Raw genomic sequence first — 27,164 nt, forward strand, 5'->3', positions numbered from 1 at the left:
CTCCACTCTCTTTGCATCTCCACCCTCCCATTCTAGAGGATGAAGGGCCATGCCCTTGAGTTGTCACAGACCACCCACCTATACCCTAGCACCTTCTTCGTTCAAGCTGTCCTCCCCTTGAGTCACTACCCTGTCACATGCTTTCTCTTTTTCTCCACCAAACATGGCAGGAATTATTTGCCCTTATGGTGCATATCCCTTGACCAGCCCCCTAGCATTTGGGGTTTTCCTCCCACCATGGCTGACTTGTCAGTGTCCTCAGGGACCTCTCTGTGGTCATGCCAGGGGCTTCCTCTCTATCTCTTGTCCTGACTTCTCAGGATCTCTTCCTCCTTCCTGAACACTCCCTTCTCTCTCTTTTCCACTTCTCGCTCCTCATGTCCCTTGAACACTCAGGACACCCCCCCAGGCCTTCACCCACGCTCACACCCACCCTGGGACCTGTCCCGGAGTCTTCCATTCCTCACCTGTGTGTAATCATTCTCAAATTCTCTCCTGGGTCCATGAGGGGATTCAGTGGCCTCTGCATGCCTCCCCTGGCTCTCTCCTGGGTCCTGGGAGGGTGTGTGGCGTGGTGGTTCAGATCTTGGCTCTAGAGCCAGACTGCTGGAGGTCAAAGCCTCTCTCTGGCACCCAGCTGGGTGATCTTAGGCATTTTTAAAACTTTTTTGTGCCTTGATTTTCTGTTCCGTTAAATGGAGCTATTAAGATGTATGTTGTAAGGATCAGATAAGGCTTCTAAAACACTCAATTTGCATTTAAACGTTTCAGTATTAAATTTCCTAATGTGACCTAAGTATCCTCTCCCCCAAAGTGTTCCTGTCGATGCCCCTGTCTCAGAGTCCATTCCACCATTGCCGAGGCCAGAGCCCTGGACCTTGTCCTGGATGGCTCACTCCCTTCCCTACAACCTGCAGTCCCATAGCCTGGCCTCCTGGCCTTCTGAGTATCTCATCCACCAGCCTTCTCCCCCACTCACCAGCTCTCCTACTCTCGCTCCCTCCAATCCACTCTTCTTCACACAGTAGCTTTCTGACATTCAAATCTGACATTCCCTCCCTTGCTCAAAAGGCCTTCTGTGTCTCCCCAGTGCCCTGAGAACAATGTCCAAACTCCTTAGCCTGGCATTCAAGACCTTTTACAACCTGGCTCTGCCTCAGCCACACCTACCCCATGTCATCCACAGGCTGGGGCAGACGCTTTCTGAAAACACACACACACACACACACACACACTCCTAGCTCAGAAAGCCTGTTTTTCCTCAGCTCTGTTTGGGAATGTCCCATTCCTCTGCCTGAGGTCCACCATCAGACTCCTCTCTCAGTCGACCCTTCACCTGTCCAGCCTCTTCAGGGTTCCGTCACTGGGTGGGGGAGGGGGCTCGACCTGCTACCCCACCCCCATTCCAGCCAGGGGCTCAGGTCTCCAACAACAGAACCAGAGCCACTCAGCAACGCTGGAACCCATTTGAGGGGGCCTGGGACCCCTCATCCCAAGCCAGGAGGGCTTCGGGGGAGGGGTGCAGCCCTTGGCAGACTCGCAGTGTGGCACAGGGGGCTGGGGGTGCCAGGGAGGCAGGTGCAAACCTTGAAGGCGGAGACACGAGTGCAGTTGTCTTTCCCCCACTGGGGGGACCCCAGGGCCTGTGGCGGAGAGGGGCTACCAGGCAGACCCTGTGGGGAGGGGGGGGTGGCAGGGTGGTGTCTGACAGCAGGAGCACCATGGCCACCATCCAGTCCGAGACTGACTGTTATGACATCATCGAGGTGCTGGGCAAGGGCACCTTCGGGGAGGTGGCCAAGGGCTGGCGGCGAAGCACAGGCGAGATGGTGGCCATCAAGATCCTCAAGAACGACGCCTACCGAAACCGTATCATCAAGAACGAGCTGAAGCTGCTGCGCTGCATGAGGGGCCTGGACCCCGAGGAGGCCCACGTCATCCGCTTCCTTGAGTTCTTCCATGACGCCCTCAAGTTCTACCTGGTCTTCGAGCTGTTGGAGCAAAACCTTTTTGAATTCCAGAAGGAGAACAACTTTGCCCCCCTCCCTGCCCGCCACATCCGCACGGTCACCCTACAGGTGCTCAGAGCCCTGGCCCGGCTCAAGGAGTTGGCCATCATCCATGCGGATCTCAAGCCCGAAAACATCATGCTGGTGGACCAGACCCGCTGTCCCTTCAGGGTCAAGGTGAGGGGCTGCCCAGGGGCCGCAGCGTCCCTTTTTCCTGTCTCCTCTCGGCTTCCCTCAGACCTGTGCGCTCCCCGGACGCTGAAGTCTCCCTTGACCCACCTCCCAGCCCTGAGGTCTCCCCCTCCCTGTCCACCTCCTGGCCCTGAAATCCTCCCCAACTCTCTGTCCCAATTCTGACACCTTTTCCATCCTACCCCTAAGGCCTCTCTGTTCTTGTTCAATTCTTAGCTCAGCTCCTCTGGCCCAGCCCTGTCCTGTGGGGCTGACATTCTATTGGGGAGATAGAGTCGCCAAGATAAATGAGTATAATATGGTATGTGAGTGAATATGAAGTAGGGAGGAGGATGATATGGGGTGTTGATGTGGGGGTGGGGGGGGTGATGAGTAAAACTTTGTGTAGTGTCAGGGAGGCCTCACTGAGGTGGCATTTGAGGGAAGTCCTGAAGGAGGGAGGGAGCCATGTAGACATTTGGGGTAGAGCATCTGGGTAGAAGGAGTAGCCAGTACAAAGGCCCTGAGGTAGGAGTGAGCCGTGTGTGTGTGTGTGTGTGTGTGTGTGTGTGTGTGTGTTTGAGGAGCACTGAGGAGGTCAGTGTGACTGAGTGACTGAGGTGAAGAGAGAGGAAATGGGAGCAGGGAGGTGAAGGGGCCGGGTTGTACAGGGCCTTGTGGGCCACAGTGAGAACTTAGGTCTTATTCTGTGTAAGATGGAGCCACCGGAGGATCCTGAGCAGAGGAGGACATGTTCTGACTCAGGTGTTCACAGGTCCCCTGACTGTGAAAGGAACAGACTGAGGTGGCAGGAGCAGGAAGACAGTGAGAGGTGACTGCACCAGTCCAGGTGGGAGACGTGAGAGGGTGGGACTGGAGTTGGCACAGTGGGAAGAGGGGACGTGGGTGGGTCTGAGTAGATTTTGGAGTTGGAGACGACAGGATTTGCTGACAGATCTCACATGAACTGTAAGAGAGGGCTTCAGGGGGGACAAAAACCTGTTAGCCTGACCAGCAGGATGGCAGGACCATTCCTCATCCCAGTAAGTTTAACCGGCAAGACATTTACTGAATGCCTGCTCTGGGCCTGACCCTGTGCTGGGTGACAGAGGCAGCTCTGCACTGTCACAAACCCTTGTGACCCCTCTGCCTGCTTCTGCGTTTGTTACTACCATCCGGGGATGGATCGGAACGAGCACCATGAGGGCAGGGCACCACTCTATCTTTGGCATCTCCCAGCCCAGCACTGTCACGGAGTCTGTGCTAAATGTCAGACCCAGAGTGATACAGAGACAGGAAGAGGCAGAGCATTCTGCTCTGAGAGAGAAAAGGACAGAGACCCAAGGAAGGAGAGACTCCCACAAATACAGCAGGAGACCGACAGGACGGATCCACAATAGCTGACCAGCGTTGGCACCCTACCGTGTTTGTGGAATGAACGAACGAATGAATGAATCCCACGAACACTGAGTGCCCAGGGTCACTTAAGCTCACTGAGATTCGGGCCTTGGCAGTCTGCATTCAAATTAATGACCATTTTGTCCTACCACCTTCTGCAAATAGAAGTTGAGGGACGGCTGAATGAAAAGCAGAGAAACTCGGAGAGGGAAACTGAGGTAGGGACCAAAATAGAGTCTTGGAGATTCAGAGTGAAAATGGCAGATAGCTCCTCCCAGACGCATCGGGAGAGACAAGGACTTTTAGCCATTCACAGTGTTAGTTCAACAGGTGTTCGTCAAGCTCCCGCCGTGTTCGAGGGCCTGTGGGTAACAGTGCTTGAGGCTGAGGAGAACCTGAGCTTCAGGGAGGTGTCTTCCTAGGGCAATACAGAGACGGAGATGGAGATTGACACTGAGAGATGAGAGACACAGATAAGCGATGAAGAGGCAAAGAAAGAACAAGAGGGAGAAGAAAATTACGGATAAAAAGCTCATTCATTCATGCATTCATTCTTTACTGAGCCCCTGCTCTGTGCCAAGCACTATTCTAGGTGTCTAGGAACATAGCAGTGAACAGACAAAATCCTACCCTCGTGGGACTGACATCCTAGTTGGTTAGAAAAATAATGAACTCAATTAAAAGATAAAAGATGTAATTTGTGAAATGGTGTTAAGAGCTGTGAAGAAAAGCAGAGGACCAGGAAGGGGGGTAGGAAGGGTAGGGGGTGCTGTTTTTAATGGGATGGCCCGGGGAGGCCTCACTGAGAAGGTGACATGAGTAAAGACCTGGGGAGGTGAGAGGGGGAGCCATGTGGACACCTGAGGGAAGAGCATTCCAGGCAGAGGAAACAACCAGTGAAAAGGCCCTGAGCTGGGAATGTGTCTGGCTTGCTCACGGAATAGTGAGAGAATCGTGTGGCTGGGGGTGAGTGAGGGGAAAGTAGGAGGAGCTGAGGGCAGAGCAGAGAAGGGGCAGATTGTAGGAGCCTCGGGGCTGCAGTGAGGGCTTTGGCTTTTATCATAGGATGTGTTATCACAGGATGTGGTCTAAAGCCACAGGAAGACAGGAACGTGACCTGACTCAGGTGTTCACACGATCCCTCAGGGCGTATGTGAGGAACAGACCGGGGGACAGAGGGAAGGAGCAGGGAGAGCAGTCTAAGCAAGAGATGACGTGTGGAGGATAGGACCAGGGAGGGGGCTGTGGCTGGGATGCACAGTGGGCAGATTCTTGATCTGTTCAGAAGGTGGAACCAACAAGATTTGCTGATGGACAAGGTATGGGGTAAGAAATAAAGAGAGGGGTGCTAACTCTCACAGGCATACTCTAGAGGAGAGAAATAGAGACAGAGACACAGACATAAACCAGAGACAAAGGCTGGAGGAGACAGATTGGGACATAAACAAGAGCTAAAGACTCATAGACACAGCGACAGACAGTCTGATGGCAGAAGCAGACAGACACTGGGGAGAGACGCCAAGGAAGGCCCAGATTGACTGGCCCTGCCCCTCACCTTGTCCACTGGCTTCCCTACTCCCACACAGGTGATCGACTTCGGCTCAGCCAGCATTTTCAGTGAGGTGCGCTACGTGAAGGAGCCGTACATACAGTCGCGCTTCTACCGGGCCCCCGAGATTCTCCTGGGGTTGCCCTTCTGTGAGAAGGTGGATGTGTGGTCACTGGGCTGTGTCATGGCAGAGCTGCACCTGGGCTGGCCGCTCTACCCGGGCAACAATGAGTACGACCAGGTCCGCTACATCTGTGAGACCCAGGGCCTGCCCAAGCCCCACCTGTTGCACGCTGCCCGCAAGGCCCACCGCTTTTTCAAGCGCAACTCTCACCCTGACGCCACCAACCCCTGGCAGCTCAAGTCCTCAGCCGACTACTTGGCCGAGACCAAGGTAGGGGGGTCAGGGAGTGAGGGTAGTCGGTGTGGGGGCTGCCACATCAAGAAAAAATCCAGGGAGGACCGGAAGCTTGATGACAGCTGTGGGATTGTCACGGCAAGAGAGGTCTGGGTGAGATAAAAGGTGGGACTAGAAGTGTGAGGGTCACTCTGGGGGCTGCTGAAGCAAGGCAGATCTAGGTGAGACTGCAGGGAGGACTGGAATCTTTGGGGTCAGATGTAGGGGCAGCTGTAGCAAGAGGGATCTGGGTTATACCTTAAGTTGGACACAAGGGATAGGGCAGCTCCTCTGCCAGCTTCAGATCTGGGCTCTTCAAACTAGTGCAGTGTGAGGGACCTGAGTGAGGTCCCAGGTGGGGCTGGAGGTTTAAGTCAGCCTGTCTGCTACTTCTGTGGCCGCAGCCATCACACGTGTGCAGCAAGAGTCTGGGTGAGATAGCAGAGAAGATGGGTAGTTTGGGCCAGCCTTGGGAGCTGTCATAGCAAGACAGGTCTGAGGCGAAAGGTCGGACTGAAAGTTTATGGCAGCTCCTCTGATAGTTCCTTGCCTGGGGGTTGTCAAACTAGTGTGGCAAGAAGGTTCGACAACTGGGAGGCCCAGGGGGCTGGGATCGGGTGTGGGGGCTGTAGCAGCAAGAGGGGTCTGGGTTTGATTCCAAGGAGGACTCGTGGTTTAGGGCACTCTCTACTACCGTAGTGGCTGGTAGCAGCTGGACCCACGGCTCTGGGGAGGACTGGCGGTCTGGGGTGAGGTGTGAAACTTGGGTGAGTGAGAGCTCTTGTTAGATGATAGGACCAAAGAAGACAGTCAGGTGTCCTTCATGTAGCAGGAGGAGGGCTCTGAATTTGACTAGAGGGGGTCTGGTGTTAGGGAGCAGGAGCGGCCCTCCCAGCAGCAAGAGGGCTCCAAGTCAGATCACAGGCAGAACTGGAAGTCAGGGTTCAGGTGTGTGGATTTCATAGCAACAAGAGAGCTCTGGGCCAGACTGGAGGGCAGACTGGAAGCTGTGGGGGGGTCATATGTGAGCCCCACGGCAGGAGTGCCCGGGACCCAGAGCCTGGACTCCCTGTCAACCCCTGCCTGCCGTGTCCCTCTAGGTGCGCCCATTGGAGCGCCGTAAGTACATGCTCAAGTCACTGGACCAGATTGAGACAGTGAACGGCAGTGGGGCAGCCAGTCGGCTGACCTTCCCGGACCGTGAGGCGCTGGCCGAGCACGCTGACCTCAAGAGCATGGTGGAGCTGATCAAGCGCATGCTGACCTGGGAGTCGCACGAACGCATCAGCCCCAGCGCTGCCCTGCGCCACCCCTTCGTGTCCATGCAGCAGCTGCGCAGTGCCCACGAGACCACCCGCTACTACCAGCTGTCGCTGCGCAGCTGCCGCCTCTCCCTGCAGGGGGAGGGCAAGCCCCCTGCACCCATGGTAGCTGCTACAGAAGATGGGTCCCCCTACTACCGTCTGGCTGAGGAGGAGGCGGCCGTGGGCTTGGGCAGTGTGACAGGCAGTGGGCCCTTCTTCTGGGAGGAGAAGGCACCGGGCATGCAGCGGGCCATCGACCAGCTGGATGACCTGAGTCTACAGGAGGTGGGCCGTGGACTGTGGGGTGAAACCCCCGAGGTGCTGGCCCCACTCAAGGCAGCCACTGCTGGCCGTCGGGTACCCGATTCGGGCCCCGAGCCCATCCTGGCCTTGTATGGCAGCCGCCTGGCCGGCCGCCACAAGGCCCGCAAGCCACCCACAGGCTCCAAGTCTGACTCCAACTTCAGCAACCTCATCCGGCTGAGCCAGGCCTCGCCAGAGGATGACGGGCCCTGCCGGGGCAGCGGCTGGGCAGAAGGAGAGCACCGTGGGGCCTCCGCCGAGCCCTCCTCCATCCTGCAGCGGGATGGGGACGGGCCGGACATGAAGGACATGACCACGGATGCTGAGGTAAGCTAGGAGGGCGGGCAGGGTGCAGGTAGGTCTAGGGTCAGGGCCTCCCCCAGAGCTCCGGGGGCGGGGGGCACAGTGAACCCAGCCTTGGTTTCCACACATCTGCATTGCTTGCAGCTGGCTCTGAGTCCAACTCACTCTAGCCCACTCTCCGGATGTGACGAGGCTCCACACACATTAAACAATATTCAGGATGTAATGAGGATGTAACAAGGTTTTGCACATACTCATCTGCCGTAAGGCTGTGTAAAAACTCAGAACACAGTAATCTACCTGTAAGAAGTGATAAAGGCCCAGCGCTAAGAACAAGTCCTCTCAGCTCATGCTCACCCATCTTCAAGATGTGACAAAGCCTCATCTGACAAAGCAGACATTAATACACCCTCAAGACACATTGTGGTCTCAGGACACACTATCAAAGCCCCCAGGATGTGATGAGGGTTGCGAAGGTACAGAATCGCCATCTGGAAGTGACAAGGGTTCAAGTGGGACAGGAGGGAGTCCATGAGGGGCAGGCTGGTGGCTTCTTGGCTGATGCCCTCTCTTCTCCCCCACAGAGGCCAGGCCCTGAGCTCTTCGACCCTAGCAGCTGTGTTGGGGAATGGCTGAGCGAGGACTGGACCCTGGAGGGCATCAGGGGCCCACGGGCTCAGGGGCTCCCGCCCCGCCATGCCCACCCACACGGTCTGCCCCGGGCCACCAGTTTTCTGCAGCATGTCAGTGGGCACCATTGATAGTGACCCTACCCCTGCCCATCACTGGGGGGCTGCGTTAGCTGGGCTGGCATCCCCTTCTCAGAGCCATCTCCTGAACACACAAATTATTCTTACAGAAAGATAGTTATCCAGAAATTCTCATTCCCCCTGCCCACGGCGCATGCCTGTACATACCCCAAACACAGGAGGGCTTTGGCGTCTGGCCTGTGGCCGCCTTGGCCAGAGGGAAGCAGGAAGGGGGCTGCATCCTGCTGGCCCTGAGCACATCCTCGGCCCTGTTGCCTCTGCCTATTTCAATAAAGAACTGTTCACAGCCCTGCGTCACCCCTGTCCTCCCTGCCTGAGGTGAGGCCTGGCCTGGCGTTGGGGTGGGGTTCAGGGTGGTGCCTAGGTCCCATTCTCTGATGCTGCACCGTCAGCCATTGGCTCAGGCTGGAGGCTGGGCTGCCGTGGCACTGGGAGGGAGACTGTGCCTGGCATACTGACTCTCCTCTTAAATATGCTCAGTGCTTGGCACACGAGAACCCACCCTCAGAACATTCTGTGTTCAGCAGGTACCAATCCAAGCTTGCCAAATGCCAAGTTCTCAATGGCTGCTGACCTGTCCTTGCCACATGTTAGAGGCTTGCCATGCACTTATCCATGCTTGGGACATGCTAAGTGTAAATTCACTTGGTACACGTGCCAGTGTTCAGACACGTGAGTCCACGCTTGGGATATGGCAATGGTTCGGTGCGTGTTCATCCGGCTGGGAACATGCTGAGTGTGCGGCACACACTACCCCACGCTGGCGATATGAGCCTCAGCCCATGCCAGCCACGCATCACACTGCATACTCAGCACATGGCAGCTCATGTGCACTGCACGCTCAGGGCTCAGCACAGGCTACATCACTGGGCCACATGCTGCATGCTCAGCAGAGGCCGGTCACCCGCTTGGGGCTCAGCACACACCAGTCACATATTATGTACTCAGTACATGGCAAGCACATGCTAAGGGCACACTCTCATGTCTCCACCAAAGACCCATGCCAGCTGTCCCCTACCCAGACACCCCACCTCACACCACTCAGTTAGGCACAGGCTGTACAGACAAGTTATTTACTTCTTATTATAACCTTGGGCCCTCTTTGCCCTGGGAAGGGGGTGGGCCACGGAGCCCAGCATGCACCCCCACTTCTTTGGGGGCTGATCCCTCCCCCAGCTCGGCTGGATCCCGGGGCCTCAGCGCCAGGCCCATGGGGACAGAGGTAGAGGTGGGAGAGCAGGGGGGGCCTGTGGAACCACAATGGGACAGACAGAAGCGGGGAGCACAGGGATACAGGGACAAGAACCGGAACCCAGGACACCTGGGTCCCTGGGGGCCTTGCAGGCCTCAGCCTGTCCTCTGGGCAAGGCCTCAGAGCAGGCGACAGGCGTTGCCCACGCTGTCGGCTGCCGTGTTGAGGTCATGGCTGTAAGGGGAGTCCCAGTCCCTCAGGAAAACGGCCTCCAGCTGGCTCCGCAGGCCTCCACGCCCATTCTGTGTCACCAGCAGCGAGGTCCCCGCTGTCTCCGTGAAGTAGCTGCCAGACCAGTTGGATGTTCCTATGGGGTGGGGAGCAGAGTCAGGGCCCATGGTGGTCCCTGGGCCCCCCTTCTGTTTCCCTGGTGGTGCTTGGATACTCACCAATGTAGGTGGCACGTTCGGTCACCATGTACTTGTTGTGGTTGACGCGGGCATATGGGATTCGGGCCTGGGTCTCATCCGCAGGGACCACAAAGAGTTTCTGAGGGAAGGGGAGAATGGGAAGCAGCGGGAGATGCAGAGGGTGGTTAGAGAAGCCCCAGGGTCTATGGGACTGGGGACTCCACTGCTTCCCAGGGAACTCTCGGGACCAGAACAGGGCCCGGCAGGGTGGGTATCAGTCAACACTAGCTGCAAAGATGACCCAGTCATCTCATTTGCCACCTGTTCCTCTAGAATGGCTCCTATTCATCCCTTAGGTCTCACCTCAGATGTCCCCTTCCCCCAGAAAGTCTTCTGTGACCCCTCAGGCTGGGGTAGGTGCTTCCTTTGGACCCTCCATCCCTGGCCCTGACTCCTCTGCCCGTGTTTCTCCATCCAAACCCTGACCCCCCAAACTAGGCCCTGACCCATGGTCTCCCCATCACAGCAAGTCTCGCTCTGGGTTATCCCTGCCAGATGACAGGTGAGCTGCACAAGCACTATGTCCCCAGTATTACCCCACACAGGGGCTGCGGGCTGTGTCTGGGGCAGGTGCTTACCACCTGGATGTCAGAGTGGGTGTGGTTGTCACGCAGGGCAGCCAGGGAGAGCAGGAAGGCCCGCATGGATGGCTCAGAGTGTCCCCAGCAGCTGATCAGCAGACGCACCTTGACGCCCCGTTCATAGGCCGCCCGCCGCAGCCCGTCGTCGATAGCAGGCCAGAACCTTGGGGAGGGGTGCAGGGTGTGGAGCGCAGTTCTATCCGCAGGCCTCACCCTCAATTTTAGGGAACCAGGCCTGGGCCCTGCTTCAGCTTCTAAGAGCCCTCAAACCCTAAGACCACCCTATCTCCGGCTCCCAATCCTGTTCCTTAAATCCCATAACCCTTATTCTCTGATTCTGGCTCCCATTCCTGCCCCCACAAACCCAGTCTTCCTATTACCCTGGCTGCTGCCTCCAAGACTACCTTCTCTGAGCACCCCCAATCCCAACCATCTTCCCTTCTTATCCCTGATCACAAACCCCAACCCTACTGCGCCAAACCTGAAAACTTAGCTCCCAACCCTGCAAGGCTTCATCCTGCCTCCAGCCCACACTCCCTGCTTCCTTCCTCTGGAAATCCTGCATCCCATCCCCTGCCTCAGGCCTCCAGTTCCCCATCTCTCCCCAACCCCAATATTCTCGTCCTTTTCTCTCCCTTTTTTCTGTCTCGAGCACCCACACCCCATCTCCCTGTCACCTGCCTTTTTTGCCTCTCCCCATGTCTTCCCCTCCATCTGTCCCCTTGTCTTGGCACCCCCTCCCCACTTTCTGGGCCCCATCACTTCCTCTCCCACTCCTTTTCCACTCTTGGTGGCTTCCTGCCCTGAGCCCCAGCAGTACCTGCGTGGGTGGGAGAACTCCATGGTGGGCAGGTAGTTCATGACCGCGATGTAGATGAAACTCCGGGCATTCTCCACCATGTTGAGCAGGGCCTTCAAGTCTGGGGTGCGGCTACTTGGACACAGTGGTGGGGGCGCACTCTGGGGGCAAGGGGACAGTCAAGACATGTGTCCTGCCAGAGGTGCCATCACAGTGGACCCCATGGGCACACAGCTTGTCACTAGCCAGGTCCTGTGCTTCTCACTGAATTCTCAGCCACCGTGAAGGGGAGGGGTGATTGCCACTCCATGTTCCCAGGTGAGGAAACAGAGGCTCACAAGAGGGGGACTTGCCTAAGGTCACATAGTTGGTAAATGGAGCCGGGATTTGAACCGAGGTTGTCTGGTTCCAGAATTTATTCCTGAAATAAGGTCCCTGGTCCAGCACTAACAGTATCACCTGGGAACTTGTTAGAATTGCAAATTCTTGGGCTTCACTGCACAAGGCATATTGAACCAGGGTGCTGAGGTAGGGCCCAGGAATCTGGGTTTTAATAGCCCTCCCAGGGATTCTGATGCATGCTCAGGTTTCAGGACCTCTGCTCTAAGTTCATCCCTGACTCGCTCATAGCCTACCCTGATGGCACACCACGCCACACCAGACCAGACCCTTCACTCAGCTACCTCCATCCTCATGACAGGTGAACAAACTCAAGCTCTGAGAGGGGAGATGGTAATGGGGGAAACTTCAGTCCCCTGTGGGAGACCACAGGACCCCAGCGAGTTATGTGTCAGTCCCTGCACCCGTGCCTTTGTGTGGCCCTCCACAATGACTCTGGGCTTGGCCAGGTGACTGACTCGAGGGCGACTGAAGATGAGGTTGGCCATCACAACTAGTGAAAATATCAACAGCTAAAAACAGCAGTGCCTTGGGTAGAGTGCTCTGTATGCCACGGGCGACAGCCAGCATTGTCCCATAGAATTTTCCGCAGTGATGGAAATGTTTCTGTACCTGCACTGTCCAATATGGCAGCCACTTGCTACACATGGCTACTGAGGACTTGAAATGTGGCCAGTGTGACTGAGGAACTGAATTTTTTTTTTTTTTCACATCAGGCGGGTAATGTGCCGATGTCATAACATGGTCTGTGGGAGGCACACCTCACGCAAAAGCGTGAACACCCAATCATCACACTTATGAGCTACAAAAGGATCAAGGAGGAACTGAATTTTTAACCAGATTTAGGGTTAACAGGGGGGTATGGCTGGGTCCACGCAAGCCCTATGAGGTTGTAAATATCATGATACCCATTTTCTAGATGAAACTGAGGCCTATGGAGGTTGGGACATAGTGCAGGCACCTGCCCAAGCAGAGTGAGCAGGAGTAAGGGCTAGTGGTCAGGAATTCCCTCCCCACCAATCACTGGGGAGGACTAGACAGATGGAGGTCATGAAGCCATGTGGCCAAGGTGTGACAGGCCCCTCTTTCTTTAGACTCACTGCCAGGTAGGCCAGAGCAGGGGTTCCATTGAGGCAGATCTCCATTGGCGTCTCTTGATTGTAGTGGGTGTCATAGGGCCGGGGCCAGGTTGACGGGATGGAGCTGCCTGCTTGGCCCAGGTACCAGTAGGCCTCAAAGATCTTGGTCAGGTCTTGAGCTAGGCAGCTGCAGTTGTACATGACCACGCCCAGCTCCTTGACCTGTGGGAGGGCAGTGCTGAGCCTGGGGTAGTGGCCAGGTGCCCACAAGTGACACGGATACCTGTAGTCACCTCTTCCTGCCCCCGCAGCCCTCTTTCCTGCCCCTTGCCTCTCAATCTCCCCTTCTCTCTGTCCCTGTCTCTCCTCTTTCTGCCCCTTAACTCCACCCCTAGGTCCCCCCAGCTAACCTCCTGGGATGGACATGAACTTGACTCAAGACTAATATCTTAAGTTTTGCTGAAACTCATCCAGTCATTTGACAGCTCTGGGTTTCCTGAACCTTTGCATATGCTTCTACCTTCCACCGAGCTCCTACTCATTCTTAGGTCTCAGCTGACAGTTTTCTCCTCCGGGAAGCCTCCCTTGACTGCCCAGACTGCACCAGGCATTCCTCTGGGCTCCCAGTCCATTGGGCTTCCCTCATCACGCTCTCTGGTGATAAACTGGTCTCCCCATTGGACTGGGAGGACAGGCACCAGGGATGTCTCAGCCACAGCCGTGTCTTCAGCATCACTCCGCAGAGTTGGTGAGATTTAGGGGCTGAGTAAGTCATCACTACCTGAGTTGTACCTCTTTCCTGTCTTGTGCGGATTCCTGCAGATCCTTTAGGTATCAGATTAGTTATCACCTCTTTTGGGACCCCTTCCCTGATATCCCAGGTTGGGTCCCTCACCCCAACCTTGACCCCTCTGGGCTGACACTGTCTGGTGACTGGCCTGACTCTGCAATGGCCTGGGAGTTCCGAGAGACCCATCTGTTCCCAGCATCACCCAGAACAGGGCTGGGCTTAGAGCAGGCACTTAGGGAATGAATAATGAAGGCCAAATGGGTGGACAGGGTCTCAAGTGCCCTGTGGAGGGGCTGGCAGCTGTCACTGGGGACCAGAGGGAGCCCCAGGCTTCCATGAGCAGGGGGAGGGCAGTAGAGAGCTGGATTTGGGAGGCCTGGTAGGAAATGGGAAGAAAGCCATTGTAGAGATTGGATAGAGAGGACTCTGGGATTGAAGAGGGGTGCAGTTGGAGGCCAGGCAGCCTGTGGAGCAGGAAGTGGCTTGAAAGGGTGGGTAGGCAGGGGGCAGGCAGACCTGGGTCAGGGAGCGCCAGTCCATGTTGGCACTGCCGATGTAGAAGTGGGTCTGGTCCACCACCCAGAACTTGGTGTGCAGGACACCATGGGTCAGCTTCTGCATGTCCACCATGCGGACCTGGGCACCTGTGACCGACGGGTGGTAGTGAGGCCCGGCCTGAGCACGCCCAAGCCCTGCCCGTCCCCAGCTGCCCCTGGCTCACCGCTCTGCAGCAGGGTCTGCAGGTCTGCCTGGGGCTGGGGCCCGCTGGGCTTGCTCACGGCGATACGGACCTTCACCCCTCTAGGTGCCAGGGTCTGTAGCTGCCGCAGGACCTCCTCGCCCTGGGGGAAGGGGATAGCCTTTGAGGGGCGGGACCAGCCAGCTCTCCAACCCCATGCAGCAGCCCCCTGGGGGTTGTTTTGAGATTGGGCTTCGAGATGAGATCAGGAGTGAGCAGGCTTTACATTAGCCAGCATGCCTAGGGACAGTTTTATAGGTTAAGATATTAAAACCTTTTTTTAACAACTGGACACTGAGCCTGGTCAGGGCCTCCCTGCCATTCCTGCCCTTCCAGGGACCTTCCCAAGAACCTGCCTGTGTCAACAATGCCTGGCACCGTAGGGGCCTTCAGGCACCTTACAGGATATTGGGGGTGTGGCTCAGGATGGAGGTCCAGGAAGGTCTGAGTGAGGCTTGATGATGCCAATTACAGCCCATGATTCCCCGGTTCCTGCTATGAGCCAGGCCCCATTGTAAGCCTCTTCACATTTGAACTCACTGAATTCTCATTACTCTCATTGATGAGGCAGGTCTGAGTATAATCCCTGAGGTGCACATGGGGAAACCAAGCATTGGAGAACTTAGTGGTGAAGCAGAATTTGAACCCTGACCATCTGTCTCCTACGCCTACGCTTTGAACTACTCCAGCGGGTGCCAGGAGGGAGTATGAGCTCATATCATTTTAACTTTTGTCATTTTTTTTTTTTTTTAGGCAGTGCTTTAGGAGCCCCACAATGTTAATAAATTTTAAGCCCTCTTTTCACAAAAAGCAGTGGGAAGAAGATAAAAGGGAAAATTTCTGTGTTTTTCAATGAAGGGGTGATCCACCTAGGCTGTTCCTTTCCAAACCTTGAAGTTTTATGGTTTTTAAGTTTGTCTGCAGATCATAAGAAGGATATAATAATAGTAAATGCTTATAAAGGGCTGGGTCAGGCACCATGCTATAATTTGCATGGATGAGCCCGTCTCATCCTCAGAAGGGGCGGTGCTATATACCGGCTCCATTCCACAGACGGGGAAACTGAAGCCCAATAGGTGAGGTGACCTGCCCAAGGTCACACAGCTGGGAAGCAGCAGCCTGGCTAGAGGCTGGGCTGTTACTCACTCTTCTCTTCCATTTCTTGATGTGACAGGGTCAGGGTAGTTCGTGGGTGAGCAACACCTGCCAACCTAATCCCTGGTAACCAAACCCACACCCTGACATTCAAAGGCCTCCAGATGACCATGACAAATGCCCCCGGTCCAGAGGGCCATGTAAAGACAGTTGCTTCCAAACACCTGTGTCCAAGCCTCTGTGAGACATTCCCACCAGTCTCCTGGGCTGCTGGGGAATCTCTTCACCCCCACCTCCACCCCCAATGCCTCCCACTGCCCCACTGCTGTCCACCAGGGCCCAGGTTGTCAGGTACCTGCTGGGCAGAGGGCTCTTGAGTGTGGGTGTCATTGTTGGTGAGGGTCCAGTAGAAGGAGGCGATGTCCAGGCTGCTGTGGGCCCCGGCGAGCAGGCCCAGCCAGGCCTGGCCAGTAGAGGGGTTGCCCGTGGAGGCGTTGGGGAAGTCCAGGCCCTCTGGAATGCTCTCTACCAGCACGGCTCTGCGGGGTAGGGGTTGGTATCAGCCGCAGGGGGCCTGAAACCACTGGCTGGGATGTGAGTGATCCTCCCTGTCTGGCCATGGAGGATGGAAGAGACTGTGTACTGTGTGTGCCTGTATTCATGATTCTGTGTCCATGCATGTGTCTGTCTAGAGGTGTGGAAGGAAAGTGTGTATGTGTGTGTCTGTGTGGGTGTCTGTCCACAGATACGGATGCAAGATGCCACGTGTGTCTGTGTGAGCCTCTCTTCATAGACCTGGAGAGAAGATGATGCTGTGGCTGCCATGGAAACAGTGTTGGGGGGTGGGGGTGGCATGGAGAGAAGAACCTGTGACAGTGCACTTGGGAGTCTGTGATCACCTCACTGTCATGGGCACTGGATGATGTTGAATTCAGGCCCTGCCTGGTGTGTCTAAGTGTCCCTGCCTTGTCAGGGCCCCTCCCCCACACCACTGGAGGGGTCACTTACTCGCAGGGGTCATAGCAGGGGGCTGGGCGTTGGTTGGGCCCAAAGAGATGCAAGTCACCATATTCCCATAAGAACAGCTGAGTCATCAGGGCACCAAAACCCACAACCGCCAGGATGAGGACCAGCAGGACCCAGCGGGCTTTCTGCAGGGAGGAGGAGGAGGAGGTGGTCAGCCAGCCCACGGCAGGCAGCCCAGCCCATGCCTGAGATAGACTGAGGGTGATGGTGGGCTCCTACCTTCTCTGCAGCCTTCCATGCCTCAATCTCATTCATGGGTAGCTCGCTGGCGGGCTCCTCAGCAGGCACTTTCAGCTGGGGGATGATGGGGATGGTAGGGGGTGACAGGGGAGCCCCCACCCTCCATCACTCCAGCCCCTCCCCATTGGGGCCCCATCCACTTACCTCCTGATACATCAGTTTAGGCTTCATCTTGCCAGGCAACCAGGGGGCACGCAGAGCCCAGGCGGGAGAGTGGGTGTGTCAGGGTCTCCAAACTGGGAACAAAAGCTGGCACTGTGTGGGGTGTTCTGGGCTTTTGAGGGACGTCATAGAAAGCAGATCAGTCTTGGGACTGACAGGACCCACTGGGTCTCCTTGTCTATGATCACGGGGGCCACTGGCATCACGCCCGCCACCCCAAAAGGAGGAAGCAGACCGCTGGTCAGCAAGGATTTCGAAATCCCTCAAGTTCCAACGCCTATGCTTTCTTCCCATCTCTCTGTGGTAGCCGCCCTGCCGCCCTTTAGCGCCCACCCTAACCCCCTTTTGGCACCATCCCGTCTCTGAGCTCTAATTTAGACATTCCCAAAGAGACAGCTCCGGACGGCGTCATCGGAGCCCCAAATCCTTGTGCCTGCTTTTCCCAGACCTGGGACTACCCAGGAGGCATTTTCCAAGTGGCTCCTCTGCCCTCTCCCTCAGTTACCCACCAGACAGCTCAGGCCGGGAGCCCAGGACCATACGGGCCTCCCCTCCAGCTCCCAGCTCATCCCTCCCAGCTACCCCCCACGACCCTACCCCGAAAGGGCCTCAGCCTTCGTCCCAAGCGGCAGCTGCTGCCTCCGCGGGGCCCCAGCTTCTGCCCCAACAGGCTGAGCAGGGAAGAGTGGGAGGAGGGGGGCGGGACCCGAGGAGGCTCCGCCCACTGCAGCGGGGAGTCTGCGCAATGCACTTTCTAGCCCGGCTCTCCGCAGGGAGAAGGGGGGCCCGGCCCCCCAGGTACGGTCGGCCAGGTTGGCCTGGGTGGGGAGAGTAGATGTCTGGGGGATGGGCTTTCAACACCCCACCCCACAGCCCCCCATGCTCGGTAGGGAAGCCACAGGTAAAGAAAAAAGGAACCTTACATCTTTTTTCGTCTACAAACCTTTTGAATTTTTGTACCACGGGCATGCATTGCCTAGTCAAAAATAAATACATAAATTAAATTAATGATTTAAAAACAAAATAAAATGGAGAGATAAATGTTGAATAACGTGATTTCGAGATGTAGCGATAAAATCAGCAGAACACAGTCCGCACTCTGGGAGGGGAAGCGCGGGGTGGGGGAAGGAGACGGTGGCTTTTCTGTTGGAGTGTTTGTATTACGGTATTTGATTTCTTTTTAAAGTCACTGATATTTTGATAGGGATTTTTAAAAAACGGTTTCTGAAATCCAGGCTCTGTCTGGAGGGATCGGCAGGGTTTCCTACCCCCTGTGTCCTATCTCCCAAGCAGGATTTAAGGCCACAGCTGGAGATACAAATTGGAGAATCCTTCCCCGTCCACTTCTCTCAAAGAAAGGCAGAACCCCCTTCCCCCCAGCCAGGCAGGAAGTTAACAGATAAATGCAGAAAAGGGTTACTATTGAGACAAGCAACAGCGTCAGGAGTGGTATGCTTTGAGAGTGGGATTTGGGGGTTGGTCAGAATTGCTTTTTATCGCGTGCCCATGTTTTAAAAATTGTGAAATATACGCGACTAACGGAAAAGTAGAGAAAACAGCTATGTGCAGGGTAAGAGAATTATAAAGGGACACAGGTGTTGCATCCCAGGTTTTGTCACTTAAAAAACAAAAATTCATGTGCATTCATTACTGTGAGTTATAAAAAGGGGGTAAAATTCCAAAAGGGATCTAGGTTCTGCCTTACCGCAAGATCCAGCCTATCTCTGAAGGATAATTTATAAACCCCTTCCCCACAATGTCCCCTCCCAGATTGGCGAGGGCAGAGCATAGCTAGACCCCTCCTCTTATAGCAGGGAGACAAATGGAGGTGGGATAATGGATCCACCAAGAAATGGCAACGGACCAAGGTTATTTGGAACTCTAGAGGTCACTAAAAGCAGAAGATACGGAGGTACCAGTCTTAGAGGGCTGCAGGGGTAAGGGTGGGGGAGAGGAGGCCTGGGGTAGGAAATATTTGTTTTATTTGTGAAGTCCTTGGTGAGAAGTATTGTATTAAGAATAAGGGGTTGGAACATCAGATGATGAGAAATTAGGGGAGTTGAGATGAACAAGAGCAAAACCGATGGGGAGGTGAGGCTTGGAGAGGTTGGGGAGGTGAGGCTTGGAGAGGTTGGGGAGGGGCCTGGGTGCCCCTGAGGCTAGGGAATTGGCGATGGCTGCTAATAAACCAAAAATAGGAAGAAAAGAGGGAGTTCATTCAAACTGTTAGTGACTTTTTGGCTTCTAAATGTTAACTTCTGTTGTATTTTTATAAAAGCAATACACCTGAGGTGTTTAAAAAGAACACTAGTACTGGAGAGGTGGTTTAGACTGGATTGGATGGGCGAGGCAGTTAATTATGTGGGTTCCAGAGCCAGATGCCCCATTTGATTACGAGCCTCAACACTTATGTGACCGTTTGATCTTGAGAAGTGACAATGCTTTAGTTCCTCCATTTGCAAAATGGCCATGGTAACAATAACACCTACTTTTCATAAGGCTGTTCACGAATTTGACACATATTGAGTCCCTGTGCACCAGGCATTGTTTTAGGCACTGGGGATACCACTGTGAACAGACATGAGGGAAGACAGACAACAAAATAGTAAGTAAATAAGAAATATGTTAGAAGGAAATAGGTGCTATATAGAGGATAGGGGAAGAGGGGCTGGGTAGGGGTGGGGTTGGGATTGTTTGCAATTTTAATTAAGGTCAGGCAAAACCTCACTAAGAAGAGGGTATCTGAGAAAAAAAAATTTAAAGAGGGGAGGGAGGGAGCTACTTAGACTTATTAGGAAGTGTTCCAAACCGAGGGAAGGCCAGTGCAAAGGCCCTGAGGCAGGAGTATGCCTGGTGTGCATAGGGAAGAGCAAGGCCAGTGTGTCTGTAGCAGAGTAGGCAGGTAGGGGAGGGAGAGATGAGTCAGGGAGGTGACAGGACCAGATCTTGCAGGGCTGCTTGGACTGTGGTGAGGACAGGGCCTTGGGTAGGTTCTGAGCAGTGAAGGGAACCCACCTGCCTCGGGTGTCGCTCTGAGTTGAAAGGTGGCCTTAAAAAAGATGGGTCTGATGTGGGCATTGCCCCTGGAACTTGTGAATGTGAATTTAGTTAGAAAAAGGGTCTTTGCAGATGTAATTACATGAAGGATTTTGAGATGAGATCGTCCTGAATTACCTGGGTGGGCCCTAAATCCGAGGACAAGTACCTCTAAAAATGACAGAAGACCACGTGACCAGGAATGCGGAGATTGGGGTGACGTGGCCATAAACCTACCTAAGCCTGGAGCCACCAGAATCTGGGAGAGGCAGGGAACAGAACCTCCCCTAGAGTCTCTGGAGGGAATGTGGCCCTGCCAACACCTTGATTTCAGGCTTCTGGTCTCCAGAACTGTGAGAGAATAAATTTGTTTCAAGCCACCAAATTTGTGGTAACTTGTTATAGCAGCCACGGGAAACTAATACAGGTACTTGCAGACTCTCTCTGGCTATGTGGGGAAGACTTGGGGCGGGGGGTGAGGTGGTACAGGGGCTGGAGCAGGGAGACCAGGGAGGAGACAGAACCAGGCTGGGGGTAGCCAACGGTGAAGAGTGGACGGAATCTGGGTACATTTTGAAGGTGGAGCCGATGGGATTTCTAATTGGACTGGAGGTGAAATCCAGGTAAAGAAGGGAGTCAAGAATGAGTCCAGGGGTTTTGGCCTGAGCAACTAAGGATGGAGGTGCCAATAGTTGAGCTGGGGAAGACTGAGGAAGAGCCAAGTTTGGGGAAAAGACCAGGAATAAAGAACGCATGAATAGATAATAAATAAATAAATGAATAAGTTTTGAACATATAAAATTTGAGATGTCTAAAATCTATCCAGGTGGCTCCTTCGAACTAAAGGAATTAATACATATCAAGTGCACAGAATGGGCATGCAAGAGGTTCTCAATAAATATGATTGTATCAAGGCTCCTAGCAGCCAAAAAAAAAAAAAGGGCATCATTACACCCCACCCCCCAACCCCAGGCAAAATGGTTGCTTTTGCTTTTTTGTTGGCCTTTAGTTACTATTTAAAATCTACATAGGACTTGTATGAAAATCATGAGGCTCAGTCTCCTAGCTGGGGTGTGCCTCCCCCCACATCCCAGCCTCCAGTAAAGGATTATGGCCTAAACTGGAGAAGTATCCAGCACCGCTCCCCATCCCCAGACTTCTGGGAGGAGCAGGGCAGAGTGAAACTGAAGGTGGCCCGGGCAGTGGGGCTGAGGCCAGGCTCGCCATGCTTAGCTGTCTCCTGTGTGCCCAGGTCCCGAGAACTCCCCATAGGGCTCCAATACAATGCTCAAGCTGGTCCTTAAGCTCTGTTTCCTTGACCCTACCTCTACCAGAAAGTGTCCCTGCCAGCCCACAGAATCTTCCTGTCCCCTTGGCCTCTGCCCTCCCTGCCTTGAAGTACGACACCACAAACCGCAGAAAAGGAGGAAGCAAAACCCACTGGGTTGTTGAGACTGTTGTTGGGACCGCTCTCTGAACACGCGCACCCGGGTGGAGGTGGGGTCGGAGATTTGTTCCTTCCTCCACAGTAGTCCTTTGAATTGGAGAGTCCAAGATTCAAATCCCACACTGTCACTTTCTTAGTAAGTTACCACAGACACAGGGCTTTACTTTTCTGAGCCCCGCTGTCCTCATCTATAAACTGGGGATCATCTTATATCTGTCTGGGGGTGGTGGCTGGGGGATCTCTGAATCGTTTACAGGGGTGAGCCTTGGAGTCCCACAGCCCTGCATTCAGGTCTCAGCTCTGTGTCACTAGGAAAAGAAGCTTCCTTCTCTGAGCCTCACTTTCATTCCCAGAATAATGGCAGACTTATTTTCCAACCTCACATTTGCTGGGAAATGAATTAAATCATCCCTGGCAGACAGGTACTTAGTTAACTCTAGACACGATGTGGATGTCGATGTCGGGTCGACAATTAAGTTCGCAAACTTGTTGCAACACTGTTGCTAACATTTTCTGATATCAGAGGGATTATTCATTATGAATTTCTACCAACTGGACAAATAGTTAACCAGGTTTACTATTTGGAAGTGCTGAAAAGGCTGCGGAAAAAAGTTAGATGACCTTAACTTTTCACCAATTCATGGCTCTTGCATCATGACAATGCACCAGCTCACATGGCATTGTCTGTGAGGGAGTTTTTAGCCAGTAAACAAATAACTGTATTGGAACACCCTCCCTACTCACCTGATCTGGCCCCCAACGACTTCTTTCTTTACCCAAAGGTAAAGGAAATAGTGAAAGGAAGACATTTTGATGACATTCAGGACATCAAGGGTAATACGACGACAGCTCTGATGGCCATTCCAGAAAAGAAGTTCCAAAATTGCTTTGAAGGGTGGACTAGGCGCTGGCGTCAGTGCATAGCTTTCCAAGGGGAGTACTTTGAAAGCGACCGTAGCGATATTCAGCAATGAGGTAAGTTACCTCACTTTTTCTAGGATGAGTTCGCGAACTTAATTGTCATACCTCGTATAAGCTGGGCGGTGAGATCTGTGTCCCCTAGAACCCTGTACATACTTTATCACAGATGACATATGTGTCCCTGGAAAAGCTGAGTCTGTATCTGGTTTATTCCTCTACCCCCCAGTGCTCAGTACACTGTAACCACTCAAGAAATGTTTGTTGAAAACAAGAAATGGAGTAGAATGGAAACCTTTGAGAAAAGACTTTCTTAGCTGTCTCTCTCTAGATCTAGTGACACTTGTTTTATACACAATGATAACCAGCTCGTGTTCTAAGCCCAGAGCAGACAGGGTAGGAGCAGATAATGGCATCTTAGCCTGAGAGTAAAATTCAAGGTCGATTCAAGCCATCCGAGAATGCAAAGGAGGGTGTGGAGCCAATTAGCTGCTGAAGCACGCATGAAACACTGCTGAGGCCACACCACTGGAAGCATTCATAAATGCATGGACCTTCCATATGGCTCAAAACCGACACGTTCTGATGTTTAAAGGAGCCGATTTTCCCTAGTTTGTGTAGACCCCTTTGAACTGAACAATCGTCTGTGGTCAAGTCTACAGAAAACAACAGAGCACTGGTTTTGTAAACTTTTTTTGTTTGTAAACTTTTTTTGTTTGTTTTTGTTTTTAGCAGTAGAACCTTTATTTCAAAGGATCCCTCCCTAGAAGGGGCCACTTCTAGGGAGAGAAGATGCTCGGTCTGAAAAACAATTAAATAGGTAAAACAAAACAAAAAATCAAAAAAACAGCTGGTGACTACTTCTGCTTGGAACTCAAACACCAAAGCCGTCCCCTTCTTGCTCAAAGCACCTCTGTGGCTGCCCGCTGCCTTCAGGACAAAGTGCAAACTTCTTATACCATGTCCTCTAGGGCCCTATATGGACAGAACCTATGCACTGCTCCCACCATAACAGTTCCAGCTCCACTTTCTGCCTCCAAAGCTGTCTCCCACCTCTTACCTGAACTCCAGCTCTGGAAGTCCCATGGCCTCCTAAACACTTGCCCTCAGGTGTCCCCAAGCCCTTTACACCCATTATGTCCCCAATGTCCTCAGCATCTCTCCCAAACCTGCTGCTCTTCCGCATCCCATTTCAAGGACAGCTGTTCTAACCCATCCTTCAAGTCTCAGCCTGTGGGCCACCTTCTCCAGAAAGCCCTCCTTGACTCCCCGGGAGCCCTGGGCCTTGTCCAGGGCCCCTCACATGTCCACTTGGCCTCCTGGGGGTCTCTCCCACCTGCCCCTTCTCTCTCCCATGGCGAGGACCTGGGCTCTCCAGCCACCTCCCTTGGCTTCCAGCCTTCACTCAACCCTTCCAATGCCCCTTTGTGTTTGACTTGTCCCCCACACCCGCTCGCAGAGCGTCAGCTCCTCACTGTGGCTCCCAGAGCGCTGAATGGTCCTCCTCTAATAACTTACTCTCACCATCCTTTACATCCCAGCCATATTTAATATCTTTCAGTTCCTTGAACTAAAACCACACTTTCGTCATCAGCCCTCCCATAGTGTCTCCCGCTTCCTAGAGCATACCTTTCTCTCCTCTTCATCTTGCTCATTCCTGTCAGCTCATGTACCACCTCCTCCGGGAAGCTCTCCCTGACCCCCAGCTGGTTCGGGCACCCCCTTTGGGCTCTGCCAGTCCTCTGAGCTTCTCCATCCCAGCCCTGACCACGCTGGGCTGTCACTGCTTGGTGATGGGTCTGGTTATCCCACTGGGCTATGAAACCCATAAGGGCAGAGATGGGCCTTCTCAGCCACTGCTGTCCCCAGTACCACCCAGCACAGGGACAGTACATGGCAGGTACTCAGAAGCCAGTTCATTCATCTATTCATTCAACTTGTATTTATTCAGTAACTACTTGCTGAGAAGCCCTGTCTAGAAACTGGAGGTACAACACAGAACAGAAAAAAAAAAAATCCCTAGTAAAGATGACATTCTTTTGGAGAAGACATAAATGAATGAAATATATAGTATGTGCCTTGGAGAAATAGAAAGCAGGGGAGGGGGGCAGTGGCATCACAATTGAAAATGGTGGTCGTCTGAGTTCAAAAATGACAATACAACACGTGGGGCAAAGAAGCATTATTGTCCGTTTCTCAGATGCAGGGCAGGCCTCAGGGAAATCCTGCCCAGGTTGCACAGTGTCAGTTTGTCGGCCGGGAATTTGAACCCAGAGCTCAATTCTGTTCCTGGACACTACACTGTCCAACCAATTCATGGACACACAATAAAGCAGATGTCTTTTCCTTGTCGCCCTGAGGGAGGCCTGAGCCTGTGAAAGGGCAGGATGTGGGGTAAGGGGGTAGAGCTCCTTATGGTTATTGAACCAGGTGTTGCTTGAAGCACTTTATATATTTCTCACCACATTTTCTTTTTTTTGGGTTCCACTTAACAGGTCAGGAAACTAAAGACCCAGAGTGGTTAAATCACTGGCATGAAGGGACACAGCCAGGAAACGGTGGAGCCAGGATTTGAACCCAAGGGTCCAAGGAGTGGCCAGCTGCCTCTCCTATTATTTATTATCATTTATAGGTCTATAGCTGCCCTCCCTTCCTCCCGCCCCAACAGCAGCTGAACCCACAGGCAGCTTTGGCCTCTCAAAAACTACCAACATCCCTTCCCCCTCCCAATCTTTGAGAAAGACATTTGAAGCTTTCTCTGAATAGAAAGGATATGAGTGCAGCTTTAAAAAGAGGACTCTGGCTCTCCTTCCAACCAGACTGCTCTTGCCAATCCATCCTCTGTAGTTCTGGAACTGCTTCCGCTGCTTCATATCACATGTCACATCAGATTCCGTCCCTCCTCTCCTGCAAATCCTCCAGTGACTCCTGCCTCACTCAGAGTGAAGCCAAAGTCTTCTCCACGGACATGAGCCCCCAGCTGATCTGCCCGGATCACTCCTCTGACCTCATCCCCCAGCCCTGGCCTCCCTCATTAGTCTCCTTGCTATTGTTTAAATATTCCTAGATATTCCATGTTCCTCTTTCAGGGCCTTTGCATTGCTGTTTTCTCTGCCTAGGATGCTCTCCCCCCGGATAGCCACGTCCCTCTCTCCCCTCCTCCAGGTCTTTGTTCAGATGTCACCATCTCAGAAAACCTTTTCTGACGACCTTGCTTAAAACTGTAACTTTTATCGTGCAGTCCCCATTCTAACACATCCTATAATCTACTTACCTGTTTGCTAATTGTCTCTTTCCCCTGCTAGAATGTAAACTCCATGAGGCCAGGGACCTCTGTGTTTATTCACTGATGTGTCCCCAATGCCTAGCACAGGGTTGGCATGTTGAACATGCTTTTTATATAGTTGTTGAATGAATAACTTGCATTTTCATTCCCATGTTGCAGGTGCAGCAACTGAGGCACAAGTGACATTAAGCCAAGGTCATGCAACTATTTAAGTACTAAGTGCTGGAACCAAGATTAGAACCAGGGTGTTCCAGCCCCCCAGGGACACATTGCTAACCACTGTCCTACCCTGCCTCGCTCAGGCAAGCTGTGTGAATAAGACACTTACCTTTCCACCTGGGGAGACAGGGTTGCTGAGGCTTGATTGCCTCACCTCTCTGTACCCCCAATTCTAGAGGTCAAGGGAGGTCTAGGTCTAAGCTACCTATAATTCTCCCTCCCCAATGTTGATGAGCAATGTTCGTGACGGCTGATGGGGCACCCCCTCAGGTGTGGTGACATAGCAGAAGTGAGGATACTATGGAGATTGTGACTTGGGGTGGTGTGGGGTGGCTGCCACGGCACAGGGTATCATGATACAGGGAGTGTGACTGACACCATGGCAATGATGACGGCAGCTGGGGGGAGGGAGAGAGAGACAATGAGGAGGTGGTGAAGGTGATTGGATGAGGGTGAGAGTAACACGGTTAATAACAATATTAGCCCAAATTGCTATGTCAAGCAGAGCACAGCATAAGAATAAACGGGCAGAATCCTCACAGTAACCCCTGACCTATGTGTCCTGTGTGCATTTCATAGATGAGGAAGCTTAGATTGCAAGTGTGATTTGGTTGTCAAGGTTACCCAGGGGGTTAGTGGTGGAACTGGGATTCTGGCACACCCACGGTAATGGGCTCTAGTACCCCGTATGGTGGCGAGTATGGGAGAGGTAACCCTAGAAAACAGCGGAGACCTGGAAGGAAAAAAATCTGTAAGACAGGGTGGTTCCTTATGAGGAAAACTAGAATCATGGACGGTGTCTACCAGAGAAGCAAAGGTGACATGGGAGGGATGGTGACATAGGAGTGAGGGTAACACAAAGGGAGCATGAGCGCGATTTATGGAGAGGGTGACAGGAAGCGTGGGAAGGTTACAAGGATGTACGACGAGAAGTGAGGATTTCATAACGGAGAAATAGCAACAAAAGATGAATGCGGGCGACATAAGAAGGTGATGGTGACTTAAAAGGGGCAACTGCGACCTATGGTGGCAATGGGGGCTTAAAAGGGACGAAAGCAAGTTAAGGGGGTTGATGGCGACAGGAGGATGATGGTGACAGAAGGGGAGTGCTGACGATTTAAGCGGGGAGGAATGACGATATATTAATAAAAGGACCGAGGACGACATAAGGGTAGAGATGCATTATAGACACGAAGTGACAACACGAGGAGGGTAGCCGAGGCGCTGCGCCTCCAGAACGCACAGTACCTGTTCTCCACGTCTCCCACTCCCGGCCCCAGCCTCGCACGCACCTTCTATACTGGAACCCGACCCCGCCACCCCCGCCACACGCAGGCGCACTCGGGCTGGACTGCGGCTGGCGGGGGCCAGGCCTGTGCCTTTCTGATTGGCCGCGCTCCTTGCTAGCGCCGGGAGGAGGGAAGCACCTAGGAGACTTTGACAGATCACGTGACGGCTGTCGCTACACTCTCGTTGGTGGAG

At 53.6% G+C, this 27,164-nt stretch overlaps 2 protein-coding genes and 1 non-coding gene across 10 annotated transcripts; 1 reads left to right on the plus strand and 2 right to left on the minus strand.

The window, feature by feature from the left end:
• The first annotated feature begins 1,721 nt into the window (after positions 1-1,721).
• On the plus strand, positions 1,722-8,195 carry HIPK4 (homeodomain interacting protein kinase 4). The gene is made up of 4 exons (XM_019751406.2): positions 1,722-2,186; positions 5,165-5,521; positions 6,625-7,458; positions 8,019-8,195. The coding sequence occupies exons 1-4, from the start codon at positions 1,722-1,724 to the stop codon at positions 8,193-8,195; spliced, it is 1,833 nt and encodes a 610-aa protein (XP_019606965.2).
• Positions 8,196-9,263: 1,068 nt separating this feature from the next.
• On the minus strand, positions 9,264-27,068 carry PLD3 (phospholipase D family member 3). Of its 8 annotated transcripts, none has more exons than XM_019751416.2 (13): positions 26,931-27,030; positions 17,720-17,752; positions 16,759-16,850; positions 16,594-16,668; positions 16,357-16,499; positions 15,704-15,887; positions 14,236-14,356; positions 14,031-14,158; positions 12,746-12,946; positions 11,268-11,407; positions 10,445-10,610; positions 9,846-9,945; positions 9,264-9,763 (listed from the first exon to the last, which is right to left on the minus strand). In XM_019751416.2, the coding sequence occupies exons 3-13, from the start codon at positions 16,783-16,785 to the stop codon at positions 9,576-9,578; spliced, it is 1,473 nt and encodes a 490-aa protein (XP_019606975.1). In that variant the 5' UTR covers positions 16,786-16,850; positions 17,720-17,752; positions 26,931-27,030; the 3' UTR covers positions 9,264-9,575. The 8 variants fall into 8 exon arrangements, with proteins under 8 accessions (XP_019606975.1, XP_019606972.1, XP_074170415.1 ...); XM_019751413.2 differs by having other exon boundaries at positions 16,759-16,888; positions 26,931-27,023; XM_074314314.1 differs by having other exon boundaries at positions 17,700-17,752; positions 26,931-26,996.
• Positions 12,356-12,459, minus strand: LOC141567739 (small nucleolar RNA U13). The gene has a single exon (XR_012490574.1). It is a non-coding gene; the product is annotated as a small nucleolar RNA U13 (small nucleolar RNA).
• Positions 27,069-27,164: the final 96 nt, after the last annotated feature.

The sequence above is a fragment of the Rhinolophus sinicus genome, linkage group LG11 (assembly GCF_036562045.2).
Source record: "Rhinolophus sinicus isolate RSC01 linkage group LG11, ASM3656204v1, whole genome shotgun sequence".
NCBI classification, from domain to species: Eukaryota; Metazoa; Chordata; class Mammalia; order Chiroptera; family Rhinolophidae; genus Rhinolophus; species Rhinolophus sinicus.

What these genes read in the sequence shown, in the direction of transcription:
- HIPK4 (XM_019751406.2), top strand. Translation starts at nt 1,722, where the DNA reads ATGGCCACCATCCAGTCCGAGACTGACTGTTATGACATCATCGAGGTG. An exon ending in GCTGTCCCTTCAGGGTCAAG is followed by an intron (nt 2,187 to 5,164) that starts GTGAGGGGCTGC and finishes ACTCCCACACAG; the next exon opens with GTGATCGACTTCGGCTCAGC. An exon ending in ACATGACCACGGATGCTGAG is followed by an intron (nt 7,459 to 8,018) that starts GTAAGCTAGGAG and finishes TCTCCCCCACAG; the next exon opens with AGGCCAGGCCCTGAGCTCTT.
- PLD3 (XM_019751412.2), bottom strand. Translation starts at nt 16,785, where the DNA reads ATGAAGCCTAAACTGATGTATCAGGAG. An exon ending in AAGAGCCCTCTGCCCAGCAG is followed by an intron (nt 14,357 to 15,703) that starts GTACCTGACAAC and finishes CCCTTCCCCCAG; the next exon opens with GGCGAGGAGGTCCTGCGGCA. An exon ending in ACTGGCGCTCCCTGACCCAG is followed by an intron (nt 12,947 to 14,030) that starts GTCTGCCTGCCC and finishes GCCCTCCCACAG; the next exon opens with GTCAAGGAGCTGGGCGTGGT.